The following is a 24,882-nucleotide window of genomic DNA, read 5'->3' on the forward strand; positions in this document are numbered from 1 at the left end:
TTGCTGTAGACCTGTCTGCCTTGTCACCATGGCAGTCAATTTAAAATCCTTCTTGCAAGGTTTAAAGTAAGAACTGACCAGGAAGACAGATAAGAAAAATAATTACCAAGTAATAAAAAGATCTAAGAGGTTCTTGGTCATCTTTCCCTCTGTCTATCAATAGGCCCCCCAAAATGTCAGAAAACAGCTTCAAAGACACTGGAGCTTAAAGCTTACCACAGTATCTAATAGAAGAAATAAATATGATTAAAAAGAACAAAAGGGATTTGAGATAATGTCTTACATCAGCAGTGGGAAAATAAGTACGAGTAATCAAGTTTTGGAGAAAGGGGAAAAAGCAAAGGCCAAACTTGAAAAAGCAACATAACAAGACTTATTTAACAGGGCATATTAATTTGTTGATGCCAATTAAACAACCAGCACTACTTTATTATAGTGTTTGGGATTTATTGAGAATCTTTGCAATGGTGATTTGTCTGGTATTTCCTCAGGGGAAAGAAAACTGGAAGAAATCTTGTTTTTTCCAGGCCAGATTTTATTTAGACCCTAACCAAAATCAAGAAAAATACAGCATCAGACTAAAACAGAACTTAGTTAAAAACAGAACAGATTAGTTAATCCTGTTCAAATGGGATCCTATCAAAAGGGTGGAAGACAGTGTTAAGGTGATGGCCAGTACAGAAACCCAAGGGAAGTGGTCTTCATCCTCATTTTCAAAGGGTGCATGATTTCTGAGCACAAATCCTGATTTTGACCAGAACTGTTAAATAGATTGTTATCCAAAGCAATTTTCTTTCATATAGGCTTCCCAGAGCTTCTGTTTGTCCAGCTCCACTTTGAATGAGAAGGTGTAGTTTTAACAAAGATCTAAGATGGAAAACCGAGTAGCCTTGGCTCTTGGTGGCTCACTAATGGTACATGCTTACCTGTGTTAAGATTTGAGAAGATTTGGATTTACATAGCTTTGGTTCCAGTGAAGACATTAAAGTTTATTGCATTTCTGCTCAGCCTTTCAGCATTAATGGGATTCCTCTCCTCTGGCTGATTAGTACTCTTTCTGAGTAAACTGGAGTGGATTTTATAGATTCTTGTGGAATTGGATGACTATAAATACAAGTAACATATAACCGCATCTCATCTTCACAATAGAGAAAGTTCTGTATGTATCCACAAGCTTTTTTACCGTAGAATTGCCATTCAGAATTAGAGCCTAGAAATAACTGAACTTTCTGCAGGAAATTTGTAGGCTCAGGGGGAACTTCATCACAGTTTTCCAGTACTTAAAGGGTGGCTACATAGAGGACAGAGGCTTTCTCTTCACAAGGACCCACATGGAGAGAACAAGGGGCAATGGGTACAAGGTACACCAGAAGAGGTTTCATCTTGATACAAGAAAGGATTTTGTTACAGTGAGAACAGTCAATCACTGGATCAACCTCATCCTCATGACTGGAGGTTTTCAAGATGCAACTGGACAGGGTATTAGATAGTTTCATCTAGGCTCACTTTTCCATGACATGTTGGACCAGATGATACTTGGAGGTCCTTTCCAGCCTAGTCTGTTCTATGTTTTTATGATTTATATTGCAAAAGTAAGCCAGACAAGTAATGGAGGAATCTGTGGATGTATGGACATTGATGGGTTAGACAGCAGCTGTCACTGAGTGGTACATCCATCTTAGCCCGGAAACACAGAGAAGAGTCATAGAATGTCTCCTGTTGGAAGGGATGTTAAAGATCATCTAACTCCAACACCCCTGCCATAGACAGGGATGCCACCCACTAGATCAGGTTGGCCAAGGCCCCATATAGCATGGCCTTGAACACCTCCAGGGATGGGGCATCCACAACTTCGCTTGGCAACCTGTTCCAGTGCCTCACTACCCTCACAGTGAAGAATTTCCTCCTAAGGCCTAGTCTAACTGTATCCTCTTTTAGTTTAAGACTTGCTCTAGGGATCCTGCTTTGGCAGGACATCTCTTGAGGTCCCTTCCAACCACTACAATTAAGAGATTCTCTGATTCTCTGATTCTTTGCCTCCGTCTTCACTGACAGACAGGCTTCCCAAGTCTTTCATTTCCCCGAACCCGTAGATGGAGGCTGGGGAAGCAGAGTCCCAACCACTGTAAGTGAAGAGCAGGTTTGAGATCACCCATTAGTGATAATTCAGGCTGGCAGCGATTAAATTGCTAAGAGAAGCCTGAGGGCTATTGAAAAGGACTTCAGGGAATTGGGGGGGTTACTGGATGGAGTGGGTGTGCAGGTAGTGTTTGCCACTATCCCTTCAGTGGTAGGGAGGGATATTGGGCGCACCTGGAAGGCCCAGCTGATTAATACATGGCTGAGAGGCTGGTGCAGTCACAGATTTTTTTTTTTTTTTATCATGGGGAGGTTTACGCAGCACCTGGCCTGATGGCTGCTGATGGGTCCCACCTGTCCTGAAGGGGGAAACAGACTCTAGCCGGGGAGGACTCTAGCTGGTGGGGCTCATTGAGAGGGCTTTAAACTAGGTATGAAGGGGGACAGGGGGGAAATAAGACTCAATAGAGATGAGCCTGGGAGAGCCATCCCAGGGTTGGGGGTGAGGGCAGTGGCATGACTCAAGTGCATCTTCACCAATGCACGCAGCATGAGCAACAAACAGGAGGAGCTGGCAGCCATTGTGTGGCAGGCAAACTATGACCTAGTTGCCATCACTGAAACGTGTTGGTGGGACCACTCCCATGACTAGAGTGCTGCAATAGACAGCTACAAGCTCTTCAGAAGGAACAGGAAGATAAGGAGGGGTGTTGGCGTAGCTCTCTATATTAGAGAGTGTTTCGATGCTGTTGAGATCAGAGTTGGGAATGAAAAGGTAGAGAGTCCTTGTGGATAAGGATCAGGGGGTTGGCCAACAAGGCGGACATCCTGGTGAAACTAGGATGAAGAGAGGGATGAGGCATTCTATAAGCAGCTGGTGGAAGTCGATCAATCACCAGCACTTGTCCTCATGGGCAACTTTAACTTCCCAGACATATGCTGGAAATACAATACAGCTCTGAGGAAGCAGTCTAGAAGGTTTCTGGAGTGCGTGGAAGACAGCTTCCTGACTCTGCTGGTCAGTGAGCCTACCAGAGGCGGTGCCCTGCTAGACCTGCTGTTCACGAACGGAGAAGGACTGGTGGGAGATGTGGTGGTAGGGAGCTGTCTTAGGCAGAGTGACTATGACATGGTAGAGTTCTCTGTTCTTGGTGAAGTCAGGAGGGTTGTTAGTAAAACTGCTACCTTGGACTTTCAGAGGGCAGACTCTGAATTGTTCAGGGCACTGGTAGGGAGGGTCCCTTGGGAGTCAGTCCTGAGAGGCAGAGGGGTCCAGGAAGGCCAGAAGCTCCTCAAGAAGGAAGTCTTAAAGGCTCAGGAGCAGGCTGTCCCCACATGCCATGAGATGAGCCAGCGGGGAAGAAGACAGGTGTAGCTGAACAGGGGAACTTTTGCTCTGTATTCAGGAGAAAAAGGGAGTTTATGTCCGGTGGAAGAAGGGACAGGCAACTTGAGGAGTTGCCAGTATATGAAGAGAAAAAATCAGGAGGGCCAAAGCCCAGCACAAGCTCAACCTGGCCGCTATGGTCAAGGATAACAAAAATTGTTTTTCTAAATGTATTAAAGGAAAGAGGATGGCCAAAGAGAATCTCCATTCTTTACTGGACGCAGAGGGTACATGACAACAGAGGATTAAAAAATGGCTGAGGTTCTTAATGCCTTCTTTGCATCTGTCTTTACTAGCCAGACCGCTTATCCTCGGGGTATTCAGCCTCCCAGCTTGGAGGTCTGGGACAGGGAGTAGAAGAAACCCCCCACAGTTCAGGTGGAAACAGTTAGAGACCTGCTGCTCCACCTGGACTGTCACAAGTCCATGGGGCCAGATGGGATCCACCTGAGGGTGTTGAGGGAGCTGGTAGAGGTGATTGCCAAGCCACTTTCCATCATCTATCAGTGGTCATGGTCATCCAGAGAGGTCCCAGATGACTGGGGACTTGCTAATGTGATGCCCATCTATAAGAAGGGTTGTAAGAAGGAGCCAGGGAACTACAGGCCAATCAGTCTGACCTCAGTGCTAGGAAAGGTGATGGAACAGGTCATCTTGAATGCAATGTATGTGGGACCACTGGGGGATCAGGCCCAGTCAGCATGGGTTCATGAAAGGCAAGTCCTACCTGACCAACTTCATCTCCTTCTATGTCTGGGTGACCTGGCTGGTGGATGAGGGAAAGGCTGTTGACATAGTCTACCTAGTCTTCAGCAAGGCCTTTGACACAGTCTCCACAGTATTTTCCTGGAGTAGCTGGCAGCCCATGGCTTGGACAGGTACACTCTTTGCTGGGTTAAAAACTGGCTAGACAGCTGGGCCCAGAGAGTGGTAGTGAATGGAGTGAAATCCAGCTGGCGACCGGTCACCAGTGGTGTTCCCCAGGGGTTGGTGTTGGGGCTCCATTCTCTTTAATATCTTTACTGATGACTTGGATGAGGGAATTGACTGCATCCTCAGTAAGTTTGCAGATGACAACAAGTTGGGGGGAAGTGCTCCTCCTTCTCCCATGTGTGGGCATCTTCCAGTCCGCTCCCAACACAGCTGCCTTTGGCCACATGTTGGCATCACAGAGGCTTGCTGAGGTCACAGTGGCCAACACTGCCCCGCCTTTGCTCCGGGCCGTATAAAACAGGACCCCCTGCAGCTGGCCCACCACTCGCTGAGCTTCTAGGCCCTCTGGCAGCCAGCTTGTGTGGCAGCAAGAAGACCAGAAGCAGGAAGGCGAGCAGCAGCCCACCTCAGTGTGCGAGGACAGAGATGCAGTCCCAGAAAGCACTGAGAAGGTAGGCATCTGATGGGAAGGGGAAATGGCATGGGCAGAGGGATAGTGCTTGCGGCACAAGAACAGACACTAGTGCTCAACGGACCTCTGGCGTGCAGCCCATGGACACGTATGAGCGTGGCAATGACACAAGGCTCTGGCGTTACCATTCACACCGCAGCAGTTGAGGGCACAGGCTGTCCCCTCAACCATACAGCGCCTGGGGGCCTGGGCCTTCCCGTTGGCACAACGGTGGTGTGGGATGAAGGCAGGAGCATCAGCCAGACAGCCACATGGAGCAGAGGAACGCAGTCCGGAACGCAGCATGGGACCCAAGTATGGCCGTAAACCAGATGGCAGCATTGGACCCACGCATGGAAATGAACCAGACAGTGGCATGGGGCCTCAGCATGGAAGTGGATGACCCCCTGGTTCGGCACCCTGGCCTGAAAACTTTCAAAGGCATCCTGTTTGGGCTGTCCCGAGCAAGGACTGGCTTATCCTTCTGCCAAACAGCGTGGAGCCAGAGCCCATGGAGGTGGATCCACTAGAAGATGTGGAGGAATCAATGGAAGTGGATCCACCTTGGTCAGAGCAGACCTGGAACTACCCTGCCATGCCTTTGCTCCCTGCCATCAGAGCACAGCAACAGTGTCGCAGGGGTGCCCAGCCAGCTCCCTACCTGTGGCTCAGCCTCTACCCCAAGCATTAGCTTGGAGCCACCAAACACCACAGACATCTGCCAGGCTCACCTGCAAGACATCCCAGCCTATTCTCAGGGGTTGCGTGAGTGCTTCTTTTCCATTCCCCGAGCCTTTGTGCAAGAGGTGGCAACGATCCAGTTTGGGCAGTTTTGACATAGGTTATGTTTTAAAACGGAAGGATCACACTGCTTTCTTCTGGATAAAGTGAGAGCTTTGGTGGAATGGCCAGTTCTCTTATCAGACGCCTAATAGTTTCCGTGTGGAGTTAGCTGGGTGATGCTGAAAGTTTGTTCTGAGGTGCTCAGTGATAGCAGCCCACTTCTTTGCTATGCCAAGAGCTGCAGCTCTTGCCACTTCAGATGTCGCATTAGTGACTGAGCTATGTAAACACATTTGTTGAAGGCATCCCGTGTGGGGTCTTGACACTTCACAACACAAGCCATATGAAGGAATTTGTTTTGCATATAGTTCAGATTTAGATTTAGTGCAGTATTGTTCTATGATGTTGAGGAATACCCTGTCTCATGGCTAAGGTGGAAGTTCACAGAAGTAAACCAGCAGTGTTCCAAACAGAGAGAGAGGTAAACCTGCCAGTTAGCTAGCGTAGCTAACTCTGCTGTTGTGAGTGATGGGTCCCAAATGCTTGTGAGATTTGATGGACAAGAATCCCAGCTTAACTTCAGGCTTATGATTTTCAAATTCTGCAATGCAGTTTGCTGACCGTATGTTTCCCCTACATTTGGTAGACAGCTACTGAGAAGGTATTTTTCTTCATTTAACCCAGTTTGCTATGAATTTTTTTGAAGTGATCCTGAACATACTTTAAAGTCAAAATAGATCCAGTCTTCAGCTTAGATTGTTTCATACATTTCAGTTCATGTCCTTGCAATTTAAAAGAGAACTGAGGTGTTTTTCACTTAAATTTTCTAGGGAAGTACTTTATTGAATTGTCATACATACTGTAGGTAGGAGATCACTTGAACATTAAACATGTAAATAAGTCTAATTTGATACCCTTTGTTGAAATGCAGATTCATGCAAGCTAGATGGATTTGTTTTTAACTCTTCCTTTTTATTTCCTGTGTATTAGCACTAATATTGATAGCCTTCTTTGTTGTGTGAATTCCATTTATTCATGTTGTTTTAATTCCTATGAAATGTCTTACATTAGCATATGTATCTTGTAATTACTATTTGAATTCAGTTCCCTCATCAATGATTGTAGCAGCCACAAAAATGTGCCGTCATAGAGTTGTTATGCCAGGTGGCATTTGATCAAATTTCAGTGTAAGTACTGATCCATGCATACTACACATGAAAAAATCCACACTGGAACGTTTGTATTTTCTTTTTTGAGCTCTGCTTTCTCGTGGCTGGGTGTACATTCCAGCAATGTCCATAGGAAAGAGTTCTTCTTTTAATGACTTTTCTGTGGCTAACTTTGGTGGCCTTGTTACTCTGAAGGGTAATGACGAAGTGAATTGAATGAGATTTTCTCTAATTTTGGTAGCAAGTGATCAAACCAATGGACTGTCAAAGCTTTTAAGTAGCTGCAATCATCCTGTTCTTATTCACGTGGTGACAGCATTGGCTTTGGATAACGTAAGTGATCTGTCATAAGTACAGAGTCATCTGGCTTTGATGTCAGCACCAGTGTTAGGAACCTAAATGCCTTGAATTCCCTTTCTGGCTTGTGGAGAGAGAAAGGTACTTCTGGAGTATTATGGAACCCACCAGCCTCCAAACCCTTTGAGGTGTGTTTCAGTCTCTTCAAAACTCATGTGAAGTGAATAGGAATAGATGAAACATCAATGGCACAGTTTGTACACCCTTACTTAGGTCATGTATGAAATGAATAAAGCCACAAGCCCAATCAAATCAGAGCTTGACTAGTATTATTGCCTTATGTAGTAGGCAGTTTGATTTAATTGTACCTTATGACTGCATATGGATGGAAGAGAAAGGGAATAAAATCAGTACTTAAGTTAATTTATTAAATAAACATAAACCATTTCTTTTTTCTTCAAAAACTGACCAAAGAAGCAAAAGAAAGTAGCAGTTCCGTCTATAAAGACTTGAGCTTTGACACTAGCAGACTATGAAAACTACCAAAAGATACTGAAACCTGAAACTGAACATAGAAATAATCAATTAAAGACCAGAACTGAATGACAAGATATAAAAATCTATGTAGTGTGGGGCAAATATACTGAAAGACAATGTATTAGCAGTGGTAAAATATTACAGTATCTATAGTTTAAATTTATAGTCAAAAGAAACGATTGGATCATCTAGTCTGACTTCGTTATGTTTCTCCTGGAGGGAGCTTTATAGCTTGCATCTGACTCTAGTGTGTGTCTTGTAGGTATGTATCTATTCTTGGTTAGAGTAGGAGCAGAAGAATGCTTTATAAGCAAGAAAGCTTTTTAGTTTATATCAGAAACTGTTCCACTGTTAAAAACTATGTTCCTAATTCATTATCTTAATTTGCCTGGTTTGAGCTCTTAGCTTTCTATTCATGTTACACCTTTTTATGCTAGATTACACAGAACTGTAATTCCCAGTACTTTCCCTGTGTGAATCCACTTACACACAATAATTTAGGCACCCTTCAATATGCTTTTTAATGAACAAACATTATGTAGCTCTTTAACTCTGTTGCTGCTAAGCATGTTCTTTTTTCTCATTTTCATATTTCTATACTTTCCTTTAATTTAAAAAAAAATAAAAAGAAAATAATATATGAACAAAAAACCTGAGCACAATATTGATCATAATTGGTGTGAGTGCAATGCAGAGAGATATATTAATTCATTATCGTTCTGATTGTACAGCCTGGGAAGCACTGGCTCTTTCTTGCCATGATCATAGAATCATGGAACAGTTTGCGTTGGAAGGCACTTTAAAGATCACCCAGTTCCAACCCCCCTGCCATGGGCAGGGACACCTGCCACTAGATCAGGAGATCAGCTGATTGAGGATCAACCTCCCACCAGACCAGGTTGCCCAAAGCCCCAGCCAGCCTGGCCTTGAACACCTCCAGGGATGGGGCATCCGCAGCTTCTCTGGGCAACCTGTGCCAGTGTCTCACCACCCTCACAGTGAAGAATTTCTTCCAAATATCTAATATAAATCTACCCTCTTTCAGTTTAAAGCTATTCCCTCTTGTCTTATCACTAGACTCCCTGACAAAGAGTCCCTCCCCAGCTATCCTGTAGCCCCCTTTAGGTACTGGAAGGTCGCAATGAGGTATCCCCAGAGCCTTCTCTTCTCCAGGCTGAACAACCCCAACTCCCTCAGCCTGTCTTCATAGGAGAGGTGCTCCAGCCCTTTAGATTATCTTTGTGGCCCTCCTCTGGACTTGTTATAATACTTCCGTGTTCTGGGGTTCCCAGATCTGAATGCAGTGCTCCATGTGAGGTCTCAGGAGAGCAGAGTTGAGGGGGAGAATCACATCCCTTGACCTGCTGGCCACACTTCTTTTGATGCAGCCCAGGATGTGGTTGGCTTTCTGGGCTGGAAGCACACACTGCTGGCTCTCGTCAACTAGCACCCCCAGGTCTTTCTCCTCAGGGCTGCTCTCAATCCATTCTCCACGCAGCCTGTATTTGTGCTTGGGATTGCCTCAGCCCAGATGCAGGGCCTTGCACGTGGCCTTGTTGAACTTCACAAGGTCCACACAGGCTCACCTCTCAAGCCTGTCCAGGTCCCTCTGGATGGCATCCCTTCCCTCCGGCTTGTCGATCGCACAGTATGGCTTGGTGTCATTGGCACAGTTGCTGAGGGTGCACTGTATCCCACTGTCACCAACAAAGATGTTAAATAGTGCCAGTCCCAACACTGACCCCTGAGGAACACCACTTGTTACTATCTCCACCTGGTCATTGAGCCATTGACTGCAACTCTTTGAGTTTGACCAGCCAGCCAATTCCTTACCCCCTGAGTGGTCCATCCATCAAATCCATGTCTCTCCAATGTAGAGACAAGGATACCATGGGGGATAGTGTCAAATGTCCAAGTCCAGGTAGATGATGTCAGTTGCTCCTCCTCTATCCACAAATGCAGTGGATTTAAAAAAAATGGATAAAATAAGATCAGAAATGATATATTATGAAAAATATGAGAGGATGCCCTATTAAAGCCCCTTGTTTTAAACTCTCACATAGCATCTATATTCTATAACATAGCATTCCCATCCTCTTTTATCCTCTTTATTCTGTAGGTCATAAGAGCTAACATTTGCTGTCTGTGATCCTTCCTGTGCAACTTTGCATTTGGCTGTATTAAATCACATTTTGTTTTGTTGGATTCAGGTAACCAAGTGATCCTGATAACCTTATTGCCTTGTCCTTAGTGTAATTTATGTGTTCTATGCCTGTTCTTGATTTTATACTATTTCTCCCTCATTGATTATGGTAGATCATGATGATATAGCAAGTACTTCTTAAGATGTCAGTTAATCAGTTTTCAGCCCCTTTATCCTGTGTTTTATCAATACTATATAATGCCAACTTTTTAATCAGTTGTGTTATTGAATTAATTACTTTACAAAGTCTAAGCTAGACAATTTCATTGGGCAAATTTGCAGTCTTATCAAAATCATGCTAGTATGATGAGAATTATTTTCTGTATTTGATGCTGCCTGCCATTAATTACATTCAAGTTCTTTACTCTTTATCAATTAGACTGTGTAACAGCTCATTCTTTCTTTTGTCTCAGTTGATGTCAGGCTAACCAGTCATACTGCTTGTCCTTTAATGGCACATTAGCATTCTTCTGGGATTCCCCTGCTATTTCAAGTTTTATTAAAAATTAATAGGGAGATGAGAGATGCCCTCAGTTATTTGGGCCTGTTGATTTGAATATAATTATCCCTAGCAGATGCTATCTAATATTCTCCTCAGTTACTAAATCTTGAGTAGTGAAATCTGTGTTTGCCAAGTTAAAATGTAAAATATGGCATGTTGCCAAAGCTGAAGCGTTGTGCTTGTAGTGTCCCTAAAGTCATGAGTCCTTGAAGCATGCACTACTTTATTTTTTAATGTGATAAAAATAATAAATAGATATCAGAGACAATCTGTTACTAGACAGCTTAGAGAGCTTTATGGTTATAATTACAGATATAATTATGAGAAACATTAAATGTGGATGATGTTTTCACACTTACAGTTTAAAAGATAAAACAGATTTTGTTCTCTGATTAAAAACAGGAAACTGGTTCTGTAAATATGATGCATGATGACTTTAGACCTGAGTTTGTCTAAAAGTACCCTAACATTAAAAAGTTACCCTTGAGAAGGTTATAAAATATCAGAGGGAGAGTTGTGCCTAGGCATAAGTGTAATCCTTAAGCCAGCAGGGTACTCTCTGAAATTTCTTTATCTCTCACCAGCGATTTTGGATGATACTGTTAGTGGATTATCTAGAACTTGTAATGACTCCAGCAGCAGCATTGTTCTAAGCTGCAATCTTTTTTTTTTTGGAGAAACAGGAAGATCTAGTGAATGAGATTTTCAGTAGAAATCGATTACAGTATGACTCCCTTGTTTTGAGGTTGATGGTTATATATGTCTCCGACTTTGGTGACAGATGGGTTAGCTGACAGTGAGTGCACTTTGAAAAGATATGCTCAATAATAATGGTAAACTACTACTGCAAATTTTAGAAATATCAATATCACTGATTTATATATTAATATCTACCTTGTTAGCAGAGGTCATAATGTGATAAAAACTATGAAAGTGGTCAAGAGAAAACTACATGATGGAAACAAAGTTCTTATAAAATAATGAATGATTTATAAATATTATACCACAATATTATTATTCTAACAACTGTGCAGGAGTGCTCGTGTTATTGCTTGGTCCTTCTATAAAAAGAGCAGTGGTGTAAGGAAGTAGTCTAAGAACCATCTGTTAATAGCAGTTGTATGTTCAGAGCTCCCACTGGAGAAAAGGGAATTGATTAGGTTAGCACAGTAAGAATTCAGGTATGGATTTGGGAAACAAGTTACATTTAAAAGGGCAAACTGAAAGGATGAAAGGAGGCTTTTGGCTTTTGTAGGTACTTAGATTGTTTTCATGGTCACCAAGAAAATAAAAAAAAACTTAACCCTTTTCTCTTTTATTTTTTTCACAAGGAGTCAGCTAAAAAGCAAGCACTTATCCTTTTAGGTTTCCTGTCTCAAATTCCCAGAGTCTCTGAAAACAAAAATAATTTAGAATATATGAAAGAAATATTTTTAACTACCTAGTGATAACAGCAACTGTACATTAATTGGCATGAGCTTTCTGACCTTTTAACAAGACATATTCTAAGTAGAAAAGTTCATATACGTGTTCTTTCTACGCAGTGTTACTGGTATAATGTGGTCATAGGAACCTTAATCTCAGATTTCCTGTTTTTTATGGGTATAAGATTACAGCCATTAATTATAGATATATAAAGAGTATTTTTTTCTGTAATTTACCTTCTTTAAGGAGTCTCTTGATTAGAAGACAAGGTTCTGTGCTCTAAAACTGAAGGATGATACAGGGGGGAAAACAGACCAAGACTGATGAGTTGGTTTATTGACCATAGGAACCATCATTTTTTGACTTTGAAGAGTTTGAGGCAGTTATCCATCTGTAGCCGTTCAGGACTGGACACAGTACTGACCCCTGGGGTACTCCGTGTTGAACGCTGGTGTACCCTTTAGCCTGCAGCCTTGCAACACCTGGTTTTAGTGTAGAGAGAGGGTTGTTCTTGGCTAACACAGAAGATCGTTCAGCTGCAGCTAATTCATATTTAGTTAGTGAATTCTTTACCTAATTCACTGTTTGGAGCAATATTTTTATGCCTTATAAATAAATTTCCTTCTTATTATTTTTTTTTTCTCTAATTTTCTGGATCTGGAAACTGCATGAGTAAGTTGGTAATTTCAATTAGCTTTCTGGTGATATCTTTAAAAAATAATAGGATACCAGAATAAAAAAATCCTATTTTTTTCTCAATTTCTATTGAATAGATGCCATAGAAAAGGGGCACATGTACTGCCTCGAGTTCTTCTTGTGATACGTACACCATATGCAGTGCATATGTAGTCAGGAAGTTCTTCAGGCAGTTAAAAGCATATCAGAGAAGTGCTCTCATGTCTTTGGCAACAATCTTGGTATTGATGGATTCTGATCGAGCAATGTGGAGTCAATTATCTCCTGGTGTGTCCTTTGCATTCCTGTGCTGAACTGATTTCTCAGCTCACCTATTGGATTGATGCTGTACTCCACACATGTTGAATACCATGCAGAGAAGTACTCAGCCTATTGGGATGAATTGTTTCTTTCTTCACGTTGCAAGTATATGTGATTTTATCTAGGCACCCTATTCAGCAAGGTATTTAAGTACATTGCCTAACAGAACTTCTCAGATGCTTGAAGCTAGTTATGTGCTGAATCAGCACTTCAGTCTTTCGTTGATGTCAAGTATGGCCTATGAAGGTATAAAATATTTTAAATCACGTTGTATTGGAAATGACTGGTGATATTATAGCCAATTCTAGATTAGCAGTCTAATACTGTCTACTCCATGTAGACTAATCTATTCTTATTGCTATCCTGAACTACAACATGAACTTCCTAGTGACATTGGTCCTAAAAAGCCTATACCTGTATAGGTACAGGTACTATAATCAGAGATTGCTCCTTTTTAGTCTAAATTATGCCTGGTGCATGGAAACAGCTTTTCTTCAGGAGATTTGATGTGATACAAAAATGACTTTCAGGGTGGTGAGGCACTGGCACAGGCTGCCCAGAGAAGCTGCGGATGCCCCATCCCTGGAGGTGTTCAAGGCCAGGCTGGATGGGGCTTTGGGCAGCCTGGTCTGGTGGGAGGTGTCCCTGCCCAGGGCAGGGGGGTTGGAATTTTATGATCTTTAAGGTTCCTTCCAACCCAAACCGTTCTGTGATTCTATGAACTAGGTTTAAATGAACTCCTTAAAATGAGTGCTTTGCATTGTAATGATGGAGCTGGCAGTACTTTTAATAACATGTCCTCATGCAGCTAGCCTTTTGGATCTGAGGGATTTTCTAATGCAAACCATAATGTAAAATTCATTAGCTACCAGTAGCCTGGGCTCTGCATCTGCTTAAGCCAATGAATTAATTTACATTTCTGAAAATATTCATAAAATGTTGTCTTATGATAATCCTATATTATAATGGCTTTTGTATCACAAACCTGAAGTATTTAAAGCACACAACTGAGTATGAACTAACACATTCTAGTATAAAAAACTGAAGGTGCCCAGAAGAAATTTTAAATCCTTGAGTGACATATGCTAAACATGTTTACAAAAAGGGAAATGGGTACACATATGCTTGTATATCTATCTGTCTTTCTAGTTAAGCAGATAGCTAAATTTCTGGGGAGTCCTTTATAACGTTGGCTGGAGGTGTTTATGTGTCTGTGTGTTCATCTATGCAGATATGTATGGCTCTCAGGCATCATGAAGAAATGGCTACAGAACGGGTGCAGCCACAGTTCTCTGTACTTATAATTGCCTAGCAAAATTGTGTAGGAAGCTTTAGTTTCACACTGACAGATTTATAGTAATCTATTGCTATCGCATGCAGTGCATAAAGGCAAAAAACATAAAGTAATTATGACTCCTGTTCACCCAATTTAGCTGTCAAAATGCATCTGTGAGTTAGACTAAAAGAAGAGGACTTTCAGAAGAACAATAAAATGCTAATTATACTAAAAGGCAGGCTATAAATTTCACCTGTTCTGTGGACAAATAAGATTAATTAAAGTGATGAATGTTAAGGCATTGGTCTGGAGCCTCAGGATAACGGGGTGAATACTACAAGATTTTCTTTATAACTTTCAGTAATTCATTTTAGGTGTTTCTGTATCAGAAGTCTGTGCTGTGACTAGAAAGTCAAAATCAGCCTGAACATGAATGGAGAAATGCTACAGACTGTTTTTTTCCTCAGACCAGAACTCTCCCTGATTAGCTTTCCAAGTCTGATTTGAAATTGCCCTGGGACTGAGCCAAAATCAGGATTTCCATTTGTTGGAAGAGAGAGTACAAACAGGGAGAAAAATGATGTTGCTTGCTCGTGTGCCTGTTCAGTGCAGTTGGAGCTGTCGTATTGCAACCTTGCTTCTCTTTGGTTTACCCAGTTGGCTCATAGCACAAGTAATGTGAATCCTCAATTCTGTGCTGTGTTGCTTTGTGGACCCTAACAGGGACCTGCTCAGAATGAATTTTCTTTGCTAAGGTGTACCTTTTAACTAAACCACTTGGGAAATGGGATGAGCAGGTTGTGATTCTCTCTCTTCCATATTTATTGCCATTATCAATGGTGTGCTGTGAATGCCTATAGGGAATCAACTGCCTGAGCTTCTCCTTACAAATTTTGGGAGTACTTGTATATATATTCATGTGTATATGCCACAGGTACAGACCAGGGAGCCACAAATTTGTCCTCCCTCACCTTTTAACTTCACTGTCCCCTAGCACTGGAACTACCTGAATTCCCATTGCAGTGCAGCTTGACAGAGCCTCTTCAGCAGCTCACCCAATGTGCCAGAGGAGCTGGGAAGACAAGTGATGCTCAGCCTCTGGCAACAGTGAAAAATGGGAGGCCTCTCACTGGCCAGCACACTGTGTTGCAATGCTGTCTTTTTTTGCATGTCTTTCTATTTTCCAGTATTATATTCACTAGCAAAAATCAGTTTGAACCAGTTTGAACTTTTTTTTTTTCTTTTTCCACCTGTTTTACCAAACCATTCTTGGCCTTGTAAATCACATCTGTTTCAGTCACATCAGTACTTACACTAGATGTGTAATGATTTGACTTTTTCTGTGACTATGGCTATATGTGTGCAAGATTAAGGATTTAGCTATCTATGGCAGAACCCTGCCCTAACCAAGGTACAAGAAGCTAACACATTCATACATAGCTGACAAGTCATCCACAATGATCCTGTTAAAAGGTGTCAAAGCTAGCTCAGGTAGTGTCTGTGGAACTCAAAGTCACATTTTTGCCTGCAGTTGAACACGTTTTCAGGATTTCCAAAGGTATCTGAAGCAGTAAGTGCCATATTTCATGAAAAAGCAGTTGGAACAGCTGTTAACTTCCTTATGTCTTGAAGACTCTCCGTTTTTGTTGAGGTCTCTAAGTATTAGTATGAAGCTTCTGTTTATATTTGTACTGTCATTTCATAGGTCTGAAGACATTTAATTCCTCTTGCTTTCAAGCATTTAGTTTTGCTCTGAGCTGAATTTATATAACACCTTAATTTTGTATTTTTCACAGAAACGTAACCTGGAATAATTTAGCTATCCCAGACACCCACTGTTCCAGAGAGCTAGAAGAAGGTTACCAGTGCCCACCTGGATTTAAATGCATGGACCTTGAAGATCTGGGACTAAGCAGGCAAGAGCTGGGCTACAGTGGCTTTAATGAGATAGGTCTGTCCTACTGGTAAAATCCATTTCAGTATCCATTTAAAAATGTTTATGAAATGAGTAGAACAGATAGCTCATGTCTGTGCTGAAAAGATATCAAGTGCAATCAGTATTCTGCTCAAGTAGAGCACATGCCAGAAAGAGAAGCTGTGCTATTTGCTTTGGAATGATGAAGTTATCTATTTTTACATTGCTTGGGTTCCCAGGATTTAAATAACTTTAAAACAATGTCTTTATTTAAAAAGAGTCAACTGTTGATTATCACCAATATGCAAATGCGATGACTAATTATTGTGCTTTATTTATGATCCATTTTAGAGTATATAGTTCATCTTATTTGTCTAATTTTAGTAGTAATTCCTATGCAAAAGGAAAAAAAAAAAAAAAAGGAAAAACACACAGAATTACTTGGTACTAAAGTTATCCTCTCAATACTAAGGAGGAGGGGGAGAAAGTGAGATCATGTGTGTCTGTGACAACCTGGATCCAAACTGTGTTAAGTCAGAATAGCATTCAGTAAAATGACTGAGAGTCAGGCAGATAGATATTGTACTACTGGTGCAATTTTTCTTCTGTGAGAAACACCTCAGAGTGACCAGCACAATGCACTCTGCTAGTTGGCATGGGTCGTGCCATCCCCACAGGGAACACAGAACAATAATTCAAGAAAGGTGGCAACAGTACAGGCAGCTGTGGCAGGATCCTTATCTGAATGGAAAATATGCAGTTACCCTATCAGAAAATTGTGGTTATCTCACTTTTATTTAACAGACAAAGGTCCAACAGGAGCCTGCAGCTGTACATTTTCATAAGTACAGGTAGGGAGTTCCTTTCAAACGAAAAAGCATGCCTACAGGCCATATTCTTTCTGATGCCTCTCTCTGACTGATAAGCTTATATTTCATTTTTCCTGGCTTGAGCTTTAGACAGTAGACTGTTATGCTGGCCTCAGATGAACTTGAAGGTAATAAAAAGGTTTACTGATGGAATGACTACAATCCAAAAGGATTTTTTTGAGAACCGAAAGCCCTTGCAGCTGAAATTACTTCAGTTGTTTCCCAGGCCACTGAATATACACAATGAGCCAGAGACTTAAAAGAAGTAGTCTCCTATTACGACAGGTACTCTGTGATACCAAAGAATTTCTGAACAGAAACTGCCATTTCTGTCCTTTTTTTTTCTCCCTTTCTGAGGAGAAAAAAAAATGATTTCAACCAAGTTGTATTCTGTTTCTTCCAGAATCCACGAGTGCAACAGTTGTACCAGTACTGCTAGCTGAATAGCAGTACTTGTAGTACATACCTTTTATATGAAATTTGTCTTCAGTAGATCTCAGAGGACAACCTTGTCTGATCTGTCAGACGACCTTCAGATTCTTAAGTCAGTAGCATACTGCCATGCCTGGGTAAATATGAGCTGAGTTCACACTGGAAGCTAAAAACATCCACATGCAAGTTCTCTAGTTCGAGACAGTTCAGCAGTGAAGTGTAGGATAGGTATATCAGCGGAAGAATTATGCCTCAGATTGAAACCACCCTTCTTATCTTGATGTGCAAAATCAGTTGTGGCATTGAAGGCTGTTATTCTAGCCGCCTACCTGATCACCAGGGAAAACTGTTTGCAACGCCTTAGATAAGCTTAGGTATATAGAAGATTTGAACAAGGCTCTGAGTGATTAATAAACATTTTTAATGATGGCAAGGCATCCAAAGACAATCAAAGGTTGGCAAAGACAGGTGAAATAGTTTGTCCAAGGGTGCCTTGATTGGTAAAGCAGGTTTTAAAAGTGGCTGAAACTCCATTCTCCCAAGGCTCCTGTGCTTTATCGATAGTCATTCTGGATGCTCTGTTTGAAAGATCAAAGGTTGCTAATAGATGTAGGAAAATTGTCATTAATGCATTGTTTTTGTCTAGATGTTGGTAATCAGGAGATAAGCACCTCGCAGTACAGTAGTCAGAAGTTGACAATTGAATGCTGATTGCTAAACTTTAAAATACTGGGTAATTCACAGCAGCTTTGCCACAAAAAATAAGCCTCCTTAAACTAGGAATGTTAAAAACATGTTAATAACCAGCAAGTTTATCAATATTTTATAAATCTCCATTTTTTGATGTACCTTTATATGTAGTTAACAGGTAAGTAATGAAGTAGATCTTTCCTGTGTAATTATAGTATTTTATTGTGTACATTCATTGATGTTTTATTTCTGCATATTATTATATGCAGCCTGTCCCGTTGGTTCCTGAAATGTATCATTACAAAAATCACAAGAGCATAGCAGTTTGGCAGCTACTGTATAATTAGTGCCACTTAATTTGCAGTAATATAAGTACAAGTTATGAATATTTGATAATTTCTCTTCTTTAAACAGAAAGGGAGAGTTTTTTTACAATTTTATTATGGGGCAAAAACCACACTGTCCTAATCAGATGTAAGTTAATAGGGTTTTTTATACTGTAAGGATATGCCAAGTAAGTAACAATATATTTGGAAAATCCCTGAATTTTGGCCATACCCTGTTCCCACTTTTACAAATACCTCGGCTTTAAAGGGATGAAAGTTGGAAAGATAGTGTAAGTTCTGGTACTTCACAGTTTAGATTTTCTATATTTGGTTTTGACGTGTTGTATTTATCTGTTTTATGTATATTTGTTTGCATACATGTATTTTTTAAGGAAGAACATAGTTATAGACTATTGATAAATACTGCTTGAAGTCATCTTGTCAAAATAATCTAGTCCATCCACTTTCTCTCTGAAGCAGACAATCTTTCCAGGCAATCTATCGCACTGTTTCATTGTCTGTACTCATAAGAAGAGTTTCCTAAAGTCTAACCTGAATCTTTCTTTTTGTGATTTAAGATTGTAATTTTTCATCTTATGCAGTATGGACATAGACAAAACTTCAAAAATTCTTTTCTGCATACCTGAAGACTATCATTATGCCTCCTCTACCCTCTATGGAAACATAGGCAACATAGTTCTATGTTTTGGACTTTTGCTATACAATTTAAATTTTATGCATTAAATTATTCTTGTTGGCCTTCTACTAGACTTTCTCCAGCTGATTCACCTCTTTGCTGAAGTGCAATACTGGCAGAATATTCCAGTAAAGCCTTTACTTCATGTGTTTTTAAGCTTTATTATGGTTTCTGCATCCCAGTGAGATGTTTTCCATGTTCACAACAGCATGGAATGGGTGATTCATGTGTTTTTCTGGTTTGTTACAGCCCTTGTGTACATGTAAGAGCTGCCATCACTGTTTCCCATCCTGTATTTATTTACTTATTTTTTTTTAATGTAGAACCTTGCACTTGTCTCTGTTGAATACTATAGTTTCTTTTTGTCAGACTATTTCTTCAATTTACCAAGATCTTCTTGAGTCTTAATTCTTTCCTCCTGAATACTTTCAGTACCTCTTAAGTTTACTTTTATCTGAAAACTGATGAGTATGATTTATTTATTTTTATATAATTTATCAACTTGGTCACAGGTGAAAAAAAGTAAATAATCCAGATCAAGAACAGACTGATGGAACCTCATTTGATAGTCTTCCATTCTGACAATGTGTCATTAGTAGCTGCTTATAAGGTCACTTGGCAAAGGGTTTTGCACCCACCACGGAATAGTTTCCCCTAGCCACGTTTCAGTATGTTGTCACAGTGAGACAATCATAGAATCATGGAATGGCCTGTGTTGGAAGGGACATGAAAGATCACCTAGTTCCAACCCCCTTGCCATAAGCAGGGATGCCACCCACTAGATCAGGTTGCCCAGGGCCCCATCTAACATGGTCTTGAACACCTCCAGGGATGGGGCATCCACAGCTTCTCTGGGCAACCTGTTCCACTGCCTCACCACTCTCTGAAGAATTTACTCCTAACATCTAATCTAAATCTCCCCTCTTTTAGTTTAAAACCATTCCCCCTTGTCCTGTCATTATCTGACTGAGCAAAGAGTTGCTCTGCATTTTTTTTTGTAAGTCCCCTTTAAGTACTGAAAAGTCACAATGAGGTCACCCCAGAGCCTTCTCTTCTTTAAGAGATGTTAAAAGCCTTTTAAAATGAAGATGTAGAAGATTAAGTGCTTCTCCTCTGTTTACAAAAACTGCTTCCATTTTGTGTTTGTATAGCAATAATATAGTAAGATTTGTGCCATAGGTTCTCCAGTGTCTGCAAAAGGTCAATGTGTATTAATATTATAATGCTTAGGCCTGATGTTTGTGATAATTTTTCAAACATGGGCCACATCAGCATATATCTACAGCTAATGCCTCCATTTTTCTTCAACATACGTATTTCTAGTTAGGATGTAGAATGAAATTAAAAGCACTGATCGGTTTTGTCGAATTTACAACTGTAACCTCTAATGAGAGTGAAGTTATTAAAAACCAGGACACTTCTGTTTGGCTATGCCTCTAGAAAAGTTGCAGGCAACAGTCACAGAGGTATGTCTTAGAACTATTTATGAAAATGGATAATGATTGAAACATGGAGCAGAAAACAAATTAGTTAAGGCCTCAGTACCCCAAATCCCTTACTGTGAGGTGCTGAGATGGGAGGAAGTAATAGCAGAGAAAGAGTAATCTGTCCCCTAGGTAAGGATTGCAGATGCATAAGGTTTCAGCTGATGGGAGGCTACAAGGAGTTACTTTCTTATAGGAAGTTGCTCAGGAACTCAGTAGAAATCCGAATACTCTTTCCAACAGTTTGACACACAACTTGACTTCTTAAGTAGGTGTTGCTCCCGTGCAGTGGGAACCTTCATATTAAATGAAGTCTTTTATCCGTCAGGATGCCTGAAAGGTTTTTTGAATACTACCTGTGGGGCCAAGTGGGAGTAAGAGAAAGGGTATGAATGAAAGGCTTGGCTGACTGCGTGGATGTGGGAGGCAAAACTCCTTACTACTGACTATACCTGTATAGTACTGTCAAGCTCTTCTCTTTCTCAGACTTCTTAGCTGATTTTTATTCAGGCTGCTATAAAAAGGTTGATGTTTGCTTCATATTAGAGCAGCATTCAGCCTTGACTCCCACTGAGAGCATCAGGTGCATTCACAGTTGGCCTGTTTCTTCTTTCTCATTTTACTCTCTTCTTGTCTGTGTTTTTCTTAACAATGTTTAATCCCATAGGGTGTAGCTGATAGCATGACAGTGTCATGAAGTGTTCAAAAATCTTGGGGTAACTATTGAGAAAAATGACCTTTGTTCTACAAATAAATCCCAGTTACTGTGTAACTCATTGGGCACGTGACTGTATTTGTGCAAGTATTTTCATCTGATATATCTAAAAAGCATAAATATAATTGTTGAGTTAAATAAGAAGACAGAAGACTTGGCAGTTGGGGAACTATGACAAGTAATTCTGCCTTCCATGTCACTGTTTGTCTGAGTGTTTGTCTACATTCAGTCAATGATAGCAGGAATTGCTATCAGGGCCATGCTAAGAATATTGGTATGTTTGTCTGCTTGGATGTTGCTGGAAAAGGTGCTGTATAGGCAGAAAAAGTACCAGACCATAGCCCATTGCTGGATCTTGGGCAGTTTTTCTCCTTACCTGTGCTTTCCATACAATGAAGGTCCTTTTGCATTCTGATTTTTGTAAAATCTGGCTAGTAATCATTTCACATGCCTCATGGGTGCACTCATCTGTAGTCATCTACAGATGTACACTTGCAGCTACATTACCAATTTTACTCTTCACATAATCCTACAGACTTACTTTCTCATGATTTGCAGTGCTACATATTGCTTAACATATTCTCAAAAGGAAAAGAAATTTCAGAGATGCCTAGAAGTTAAAAAATATTCTACGAAGGAAGGGAAAGAAGTTTTATGCTATGAAAGATCATTCTGAGGAGAGAAGCAGGAGATCTTATTCGGTGCTCTATCACCAACAACCTATCTCTCATTTGCTAAGGCCAGTACCCTACCAAATGATAATAATTACCTCCATTACCTGTGGAGAGTGTTTGCCAAAGACTACCGTATTAATGTCCATTTTATGTATAGGAGATAAACACATACATGTTGCATCTTGGAGACAAATAATGAAATTTCAATGGTAAGGAGTGCTTCAAAGCACACATAAAAAAGTTAAACCTGAATTAATCATTACTCACAGTAACAATGAACAGTTTGATGGTACAATGAGCCAGCAAAATCATCTCATTTCATGGGCTATAAAACAGTAACAGAGCTTTAGGTCTCAGATATTTCACATTCATATTATAAGGACTTTTCCCTTATAATATGTGACCCAGAATTTACATATTCTTGGCTTGCCAACAGTTGAGAGTCTTTTTTTAAATTGGTAATTAGGAGAGATATTTTATATGTCATTGTGAAAAATGTCTGCCACAAATAGCTTAAAAGTGAACCTAATTTAATATTTGTTAATGGAAATATCATTGTGGGGCTGAAATCAACTTCCTCCATTCACTTATAGCTATTGTTTTAATAAAGGACTTGTAAAAGGATCAAAATAGCTATTTGTTTAGGCATAAATTGGAATTTTACTCACCAAATGCTGGAGTTACACTGGTTTGAGGTGTGACCAGCAGGTCAAGGGAGGGGATTGTCTCCCTCTGCTCTGCCCTCGTGAGGCCCAACCTGGAGTGCTGCGTCCAGGTTTGGGGCTCCCAGCACAAGAAAAATGTGGACCTGTTAGAGCAAGTTAGAGTGTGTATCAAGTTTGAATTGAAAAGGCACAGCACTTAAAATGGAAGTAGAGTAGGGTGCCATTAGGTCTACCATTCAGAAGCAAGCAATTAGGGTTAAGATCATATGCCATGAATCTGGCTTTTGCACCTCACTCTGCCACAATCAACTAAATGTATTTTCCATGAGATATTTCATGTTTCTGAAAGGTTGTGTGTCTGTCTGTAGGGTTAGAATTCCTAGTGGCTGAGTTGTGTGTTGTGTGGTGAGGTGTAATACTCACAGGAAAGCCAAACTGGAAAGGGAGGAAGAATGCTCAAACCAGCCTGGAAGAAAAGCTGAAGTCAGTCCAAATCTCCACTTAGGTACTCCTGGAAACAACAAGCATTGAAAGCTACAAGTCCATTTGCTTGTGTGGACACCTATATCATAAATTTGGGTGCAGAAAACTGAGCAAAGTGAGGAACAAAGAAACGGTGGCTTGAGGGAGTACTATAAAGACCTGCTTTTTGTCATTCTTTCCTGGAGTTACTTCCAGTTTTTCTCCACTGAAAGTGGTTTAAAACCACCTTTAACATTTAGGAGGCTGAATGTTAACAAGACTCAGCAACATAAAAGAAAATGATTAAAAATCCAACTTGCTATTTCTGCTGCCACTGGATGAAGAACAGAGCCTGTTACTGGTGACGGAGGCTGATGTTTTCATTTCTCTGTCACTCCACGCCCACCTGATGCAGCCATCTTCTCTGTTGGGGGAGGTACTAGCAACTGCTTGGTCTTTCCAGGTCCCTGGCATAGGTGAAGGAGGCAGCTGATTATGAGTGTCGTCTTAGGCAACTACTTATTCTGCCCACTTTGAGCTTTTCAGGTCCATGAGGAATGGTGAACCTCAAGTTAATGAACAGAGTAAAAATTATATTTGCGGGTTATTTGTTCAAAGTAGGAAATTCTGATAGTCAAAAGGATTACACGGTTGTTTTCAGCCTCCTAAGATGCCGCCTTCGTCCCACACTGTGCTTTCACGCCAGCAACTCAACTTGAATGAAGCCAGTGTGGTTTTAGACAGGCATAGAAGGCCAGAAATGCAGAGCAGCATCACCACCACAGCCTGAATCCTTTGGCTCTGAGTCTGTTGGTATCTGGGATAATAAAAAGCAATGAGTGGATGTAATTAAGAGTCTCCACTTAATTGTACCAGTCAAAGGCAGAGCTTTTATGAAAACCATTGGCTCAGTATTGATTTCATCAAAACCTGGGTTCAGAGTTTTATTCTATAGATAATGTGTACATTTAATATTATGTATTGATTCTTAATGCTCCATTTATCCAAGCATTTATTTATTTATTTATGCTCCATTTATCCAAGCAGGTGCATCACAGTATTAAATACTTTGATAAACAGGTCTAATGCCATTCCATTTATACAGCTCAAGTGCTTGAATGTGAAGTGCCTAATAACGAGGCCTTCATCCATGACTGTGACCTGTGCAGTTACTGTGTAGTAACATGACAAGTGGTAACGATGCTAGTGTATAAAGGTGCCAGAATGTAATTAGGGAAGCCATTCAGAGGGCTTAGAGATAAAAGTCGTATTTTCTAAATGTGAACCCAAATGACTTAAAGCATGCCCCAATAGTCCACTGATTTAGAAACCTGTGAAAATCATTATTTTAAATATGGTGGTAGGTTTTTGTTTTTCTTATTGGATTTCCTACCTAGGCCTACCTTGCAGAGAGCAATAGGGCCCTGATCCCAGCTGAGGCACTGTTGTGTGCAAAACAGTCTTTGCTCAAGGAATTTCACTTCATTTGTTATTGCCAGTTTATTGCCATAAACTTCTTATCACTGATTCAGGTATTCAGAAGCGAAAAAGACACTTAAAGAAGGTAAAATACGTTCCCTCCTTCGCCTGTCGCAACTTCAGTCAGCACACCTCTCGGGCCAACATCCTCATCCCCAATCCCGGCTTTTGCCACATGTGAGGTGAGGGGGGGCACCGAAGCCATGATGGATTCACAGTAACTTCTTTCTTGCCTCTCCTTGTTTTGTCCTCTTCTTCTGTTGTTCCTTCTGTGTTCATGTCCTCTGATTCAGAATGGGCTTAGCCATGGGCCACAGTCCCTTTGGGGGTGTCCATGCTCATGTGCTGCCTGCTGCCACAAGCCCTGCAGACACTGCTGCCTAGCTAAACCCTGCCATGTAAATAAACCTGTTTTAGACTTAGACTGCCCTTGAAT

General features: G+C 40.9%; 1 protein-coding gene across 3 annotated transcripts in view; it reads left to right on the top strand.

Moving 5' to 3' along the window:
• The window catches only part of NALCN (sodium leak channel, non-selective), a 234,875-nt gene that overhangs the window by 38,371 nt on the left and 171,622 nt on the right, over positions 1–24,882 (top strand). For all 3 annotated transcript variants that reach the window (XM_040537921.1, XM_040537936.1, XM_040537929.1), the window contains exon 7: positions 15,835–15,989. In XM_040537921.1, coding sequence (XP_040393855.1) covers positions 15,835–15,989 — 155 coding nt within the window. The remainder of the gene's footprint in view (positions 1–15,834; positions 15,990–24,882) is intronic.

The sequence above is a fragment of the Cygnus olor genome, chromosome 1 (assembly GCF_009769625.2).
Source record: "Cygnus olor isolate bCygOlo1 chromosome 1, bCygOlo1.pri.v2, whole genome shotgun sequence".
Classification (NCBI taxonomy): domain Eukaryota; kingdom Metazoa; phylum Chordata; class Aves; order Anseriformes; family Anatidae; genus Cygnus; species Cygnus olor.